Raw genomic sequence first — 6511 nt, 5'->3', positions numbered from 1 at the left:
AGATTGGGATGTAGCTGGGAGTGCGTGTGGAGTCACAGTGGGAATAAGACTGCCACTTTGCAGCTTTTATATTCTATGAATGGTGGCTCCTGGAGTTTGTACAAGACAAGCCAAAGTCTTCCTCTCAATGTGGGCATGAAATGAAGTCATGGATTGATCACATCCATCTCTGTTCACAGAACCTCGGGGCTCAGAGACCAGGAGGGAACTCCAAGGAAACAATCTATTTGGTCTTTGGGCACCAAAAGTAGCAGAGACAAGCCAAAAGGATGGTGCGGCTTTGCTCGTTGGCTTCAATGCTGCTGATGGTCCCAGTGATAACCCCTTGGTTCATCACAGTTTCAGCCAGTAACACTTCAGAAACAAGTAAGTGGCAGGGTTCTGCAGGGAGCAAGCAATACTGCCTTTCGAAGAGGGGTTCTCAGTCCCTCTCCATCATGGCTGCGGTTGGCACAGCCTTTATCCTAAGTCAGTTTCGTAGACACTGCTGTATACAGGGCTCACCTGGGAATCGTGCTAAAATGCAGACTCTGGTTCAGTAGGGATCCGTTTCCAATAAGCTTCAGGTGATGCTGCTGATGTGGGCCATGGGATATACTTTGAGAGTCAAGGTGCTAGGATAGCTGTGTGGTTCCAGCCCTTGCTGGAAGGTGAGGAACACGCTCAACCACTTCGGGCGATTTTGACACACCCAGGTAGCTCTAAATGTCCTCTTTTTTCACCCTTAAGAGGTCATTCCATTGGGTTGAGCATGGACCTCCTTATGCATTCAGGTTCTAACTGGAGTGCTTTGGGTGAAAGGTAAACAAAAAACAGTTGGCCTGTTGTGGACTTTGACTCATGGTGACCCTAGGGGTGTCAGAGTAGAACTGGGCCCGATAGGAATCTCGGTGATGTTTGGAAGTATACTGCTATGTCTTTCTCCTGAGGTACATCTGAGTGCACCGACCTCTGTGCACGACTCTGGGAATCCACATAGAAACAATCATGTTGATACCATGATTAAGAGCACACACTCCATGATCTTATCACCTGGGTTTGTGTCCTGGCCCTGAGTAAACAGCTTAAACCTTTTGAACCTTGGTTTCCTCACCTTTAAAAGGCTGCTGTTGTTGTTAGGGGCCGTCCAGTTGTTTCAACTGAGAGTGACCCCATGAGACACAGGAGAACTGCTCCACAGGGTTTTCTAGGCTGTAAACTTTACTGGGGGAGCTGTGGTGGGACTATGGTTAAGCACTTGGCTGCTAACCAAAAAGGTGAGAGATTTGAACCTCTGGTAGTGTAGTGGTTACAAATCAGGCTGCGAACCTTAAAGATCAGCAGTTCAAAACTACCAGTAGTTCCGCAGGAGAAAGATGAGGCTTTCTGCTCCCGTAAAGATTTCCAGTCTCAGAAACCCTGTACAGGGTCGCTATGAGTCAGAATCGACTCCACGGCACATAACAACAATATTGTTCTGGTGGTATAACTTGTGAGTGACGCAGCCAGGAGGAGTGGAGTTAAGGAAGTCTACAGAGAGGATCAGGAGTCCTGGTATGGCGCTATAAGATAAACACTAGACCACAAGGTCGGTGGTTCAAACCCACCAGTCACTCCTCGGAAAACCTATACTGGGTCGCTATGAGTGAGAACTAAGTGACATCACATAACAACTGCAACACAGAGGAGACAGGGAGCAGGATCTGGAAGGCTCACTAGACAGAGAAAAAGGCAAGAAAGGTGTCCCAGTGGGGCAGGGTGCAGGTTCACCAGAAGTCCTGCCAAAGTGTCAGGACTTTATTCCTCTGCATGTGAGGACGTGAACATTTTAAAAGAAGACCCTTGTCTTACAGGCAATGCTTAGCATGGAAGAATGAGTTGTGGTAATTTAAACACAGGTGCCCTGGTGACACCGTAGTTAATTGAAAAGCAGTCCCAACTCACCAGGTGAATGGGGGAAAAGACCTGACCATCTCCTGGCATGAAGATAGAGCCTAGGACACCCTATGGGACAGTTCTACTCTGTCACTAAGAGCTGAAGCCAACTGGGGGTGGGGAGCGAGGGAAACAGGTTTCCTTCAGGTTTGCTTAGACATCATCAGGAGGGTTTTCTTGCTTGTTGTGGAGGGAGATCCGCTGGGGTCTTAGAACAAGGGGTTTGGGAAGTGTCTCTGGATGGCCACTGGCCCAGCTCTCCCCACTCTGAGGTTGGGGTCTTCGGTCTTCTATCCTCAGGAAGCTGCTCGGACTGCCACAGCAACGCCACCTGCGTGGAAGATGGGGTGGCCACAGCCTGCTCCTGCCTGGCGGGTTTCACTGGCGACGGCTTCCTGTGCACAGACGTGGACGAGTGTGCCACGCCTGGAGCATCCAACTGCTCGGCGGGCAGCAGCTGCGTGAACACGCCCGGCTCCTACATCTGCCTCTGCCCCGTCGGCTTCCGCTTGACTCCCGGGCATGGCTGCACCGACGTGGATGAGTGCGCAGAGCCGGGTCTCAGCCGCTGCCACGCCTTGGCCACCTGTGTCAACGGCGAGGGCAATTACTCGTGCGTGTGCCCCGCGGGCTACGGCGGGGACGGGCAGTACTGTGAGTGCCAGCCGGGCTCCTGCGAACCCGGGCTGGACTGCTTGCCAGCCGAGGAGGGCGCGCGCGTGTGCGTCGATCCGTGTCAGATGTACCGCACCCTGAATGAGTATTGGCGCAGCACCTCCTACCGGGCGGGCTACACCTGCGACTCTGGCCTACGTGGCTGGTACCGCTTCTTGGGCCCGGGCGGCGTGCGCTTGCCAGAGAGCTGCGTCCCGGTGCTGAGCTGCAATACGGCCGCGCCCATGTGGCTCAACGGCACGCACCCGTCCACCGACCAGGGCATCGTGAACCGTACGGCCTGCGCGCACTGGAGCGACAGCTGCTGTCTATGGGATGTGCCGGTCCAGGTGAAGGCCTGCGCCGGCGGCTACTACGTCTACAACCTGACAGCGCCCCCTGCGTGTCATCTGGCCTACTGCACAGGTGAGCGCGTGCCGCCTCTAATCCCCGCCCCCCACCCCTAAGCGGGGAACAGGGGCGCATCTTGCTAACCATCTGCCCCGTGCCTCTGCAGACCCCAGCTCTGTGGAGGGGAGGTGTGAAGAATGCAGCCCAGAGGAGGACTGCGTATCAGATAACGGCAGATGGCGCTGCCAGTGTAAACAGAACTCTAACATTTCAGGTGAGGACAGTACACAGGGCGCAAGTGGGGAGAAATGGGTCAGCAATGTGTCCGCGGTGGGGGCCTGTGCGTGTGACCCAGGGGATGAAGATTGTCCGTTCTGAGTGAAAGAGGTAGTTCCAATAATACAGCCATCAAGAAGCTCCTTAAATGTCCAGAGCCTGGGGAACCCTCGTATTCCCAGCATCCCTTTGGTGGCCCCCCACAACACAGGGGTAAAGAGGTCACACTACCTATGAGGACCAAAGGCTACCTGAGTCATAGTCCCGTGGTGCCAGGGGATAGACTGCTAGTCTGCCAACGGACCAGCTGAGTGACTCTGGGCAGGGCTAGGTCTTCTCTGATCCTCTTTCTCCAATTTTGCAATGATGAAAGTTGTAGGATAAAGTGCAGGACCATAAGGTCGGCGGTTCAAACTTACCAGTGGCTCCTTGGAAACCCTATGCTGGGTCGCTATGGCGCGGAACCAACTCAATGGCACTTAACACCAACAACAAAGGGGGCTAGAATTTTCCAAACATCATTTGTGATTTTTCTCAAGTACAGGTTTACATTTTTTTTCTATATCCAAGTACTACCTATACTGTCGTTGTTAAGTGCCGTAGAGTTGGTTCTGACCCATAGCGACCCTGTATAGGGTTTCCTAGGAACAGCTGGTGAGCTTGAACCGCTGACCTTGCAGTTAAACAGCTTTGCAGTCTGGCACATTAACCCACAGTGCCATACCAGGGTTGTTGTTGTTGTTATTAAGTGCCGTCAAGTCGGTTCTGACCCATAGTGACCCTATACAGGATTTTCGAGGCTGTAAATCTTTATGAGAGCAGAACGCCTCATCTTTCTCCCGCAGAGCAGCTGGTAGTTTCGAATTGCTGACCTTGCGGTTCGCAGCCCGATTCGTAACCACTACGCTACCAGAGCCCCAGGGTTGTAGTATTGTGTTTGTGGCCCTGAGCCACAGAAACAGGTCTCTCATCTTGTCCTTCTGATTGTTTCAGACATCTCCCAGCTGGAACCCAGACTGGAGTGTGGGACCAATGACATCAAAGTGTCCCTGGACAAGTGCCAGCTGAAGAATCTAGGTTTCGAGAATATCTTCATGTACCTACAGGACAACCGATGCCTGGGCTTCAATGAGAGGAGTGACAGGGACTGGGTGTCCGTGCTGACCCCAGCCCAGGATGGCCCCTGTGGAACTGTTTTGATGGTATGTCCTGGCCGGGATGGGGCAGGCTCAGAACACTCCCTGGTTTGAGCCCCAGCTTCACCACTTACTGGTTGGACAACCCTAGCTGAGCTGTTTAGTCTGGCTGTGCCTCAGTTTCCTCAACTGGAAAACGAGTTAATAAAGCTCCTTCGTCCACACAGTTGTTGTGAAGGTTGGATGAGAGAATGTATGCAAAGTGACTAAACCAGTGAGTGGAATATAGTAAGTGCTCAGTGAATATTAGCTTAAAATAAAGAAGGCAATCTGTGGATGATGATGGTGGTGGTGGTTATGTGCCACGGAATCGTTTCCGACTCATAGTGACTCTTCATAGGGTTTCCGAGGTTGTAATCTTTACAGGAAGGAAGATGAGGCTTTCTGTGCCCTTAAAGATGTACAGCCTCAGAAACCCTATACACGGTCACTATGAGTCAGAATCGACTCCACAGCACGCAACCACCACCACCAATCTTTATGGGAGCAGAAAGCCTCATCTCCTGTGGAATGGCTGGTAATTTCAAACAGCTGACCTTGAGGTTAGCAGCCTGACTCGTAACCACTACATTACTAGAGCTCCTTTCTGTGGATGATAGATGCCCATTTTATAGGTGGGAAAAGTAGAACTCAGAAGAGGCAGTGATTTTTCCATGCCAGTGGGTATCCAGAATCCTATCAGTTGGGGTTGTAGGACCTTGTCTACAGAAAACCAAAACCCAATCCCATTACAACTGAGTTGATTCCAACTCTTGGTAACCCATGTGTGACAGAGTAAACTGCTCCGTGGGGTCTTCTGGGCTGTTCTCTTTACTGAAAGAGCTTGCCAGGGCTTTTATTCTGTGGTACCACTGGGTAAAGTTGCACCGCTAATGCTAATCTCTAGGTGAGCAGTTGAGTGCAAAGTGCTCAGAACCCCCCCAAAAAACCACAACTAAATGCACTGCCTTCGAGTCAGGAAAGTTTTGGATGAAGAGTGTACTGCTCCCTCCTCCTACCTCTCTTCCCCAAAAAAAGAAAACAGGGGAAAAAAGGAAGCAAGAAATCCATTCATTTTCATTTGCCGAGCCTGATGCCTGAAATTGCACCCTTACTGTAGGGCCCAGCACCTGGCTTTTAGTCTCTTTAGTCTTCAGAGAAAAGACACGTGGGGTAATGGAAGAGTAATGGACCCTTGGGGTCCAGCAAAGGGCACATGCTCATAAGTGGTTGCTGCCGTTGTAATTTTTTGCCACGGAGTCTGGGAGGGCAGCTCACATGCGCTCACAATCCATCCTCTCTGCCTCTGTTATCTTGCTCACCTTTTCATGCCTCTTTCTCTCATCCCACCCCATCACAGAAAAATGAAACCCACGCTACCTACAGAAACACCCTCTACCTAGCAGATAAGATCATCATTCGAGAGCGCAACATCAAGATCAACTTTGCATGCTCCTACCCTCTGGACATGAAAGTCAGCCTGAAGACCTCACTGCAGCCAATGGTCAGGTGTGGCCAGCAGGGATCCCTAGCACCCCTGGGTGGCTCCATCCCACAGCTCCTTAATCATGAGACCCTCAGCCACCCACAGGGAGCTAGGGAAGGGAGAATGGGAGTGGTGGCAGGGGAGTGGGGTGATGTGGGGCTAGGAGAAGGCCCAGTCAGGAAGTATGGAGACCAGATTCAAATCCAGGCTCGGTGATGTACTAACCAGAGGGCTTTGTGAAGTTGAGAACGCCATTTATAGTCTCAGTCTTCTCATCTGTAAAGAGGTTTGGCAATGGCTGGACTGCCTTTTTAAGAAGCACGATGGTTCTCTTCAGATATTAGGGCCTCAGGTTATCGGAGAAGCAGGATTTGTGGACCAGAGGGTCAGAAGGGGAGTCTCAGTGTGTTCAGACTGACCTGTGTGGCTGAGTGCTTATCCTACAGCGCCACACCAGGACCCCTAGGAAACATCAGTGTCATTATTATTCCCATTACATGGAAATGGAAACTCAGAGAAATTTGAGTAGCTTGTCCAAGGTTGTAGAGTCTTTGTTGTTGTTGATGGTGGTAGTTATGTGCCGTGGGGTTGGAACCGACTCAGAGCGACCCTGTACAGAGTTTCCGAGGCTGTAAATCTTTACGGGAGCAGAAAG

General features: G+C 51.4%; 1 protein-coding gene across 1 annotated transcript in view; it reads left to right on the top strand.

The window, feature by feature from the left end:
- The first annotated feature begins 269 nt into the window (after nucleotides 1–269).
- The window catches only part of UMOD (uromodulin), a 16141-nt gene continuing 9899 nt past the window's right edge, over nucleotides 270–6511 (top strand). The window contains exons 1-5 of the mRNA XM_006875973.1: nucleotides 270–366; nucleotides 2215–2994; nucleotides 3086–3193; nucleotides 4189–4397; nucleotides 5731–5879. Of these exons, the coding sequence (XP_006876035.1) occupies nucleotides 270–366; nucleotides 2215–2994; nucleotides 3086–3193; nucleotides 4189–4397; nucleotides 5731–5879 (1343 nt within the window). The remainder of the gene's footprint in view (nucleotides 367–2214; nucleotides 2995–3085; nucleotides 3194–4188; nucleotides 4398–5730; nucleotides 5880–6511) is intronic.

The sequence above is a fragment of the Chrysochloris asiatica genome, unplaced genomic scaffold (genome assembly GCF_000296735.1).
Source record: "Chrysochloris asiatica unplaced genomic scaffold, ChrAsi1.0 scaffold00348, whole genome shotgun sequence".
Lineage (NCBI taxonomy): Eukaryota > Metazoa > Chordata > Mammalia > Afrosoricida > Chrysochloridae > Chrysochloris > Chrysochloris asiatica.
The sequence above is the reverse complement of the archived record's forward strand: the minus strand, read 5'-3'. Positions and strand labels throughout refer to the sequence as shown.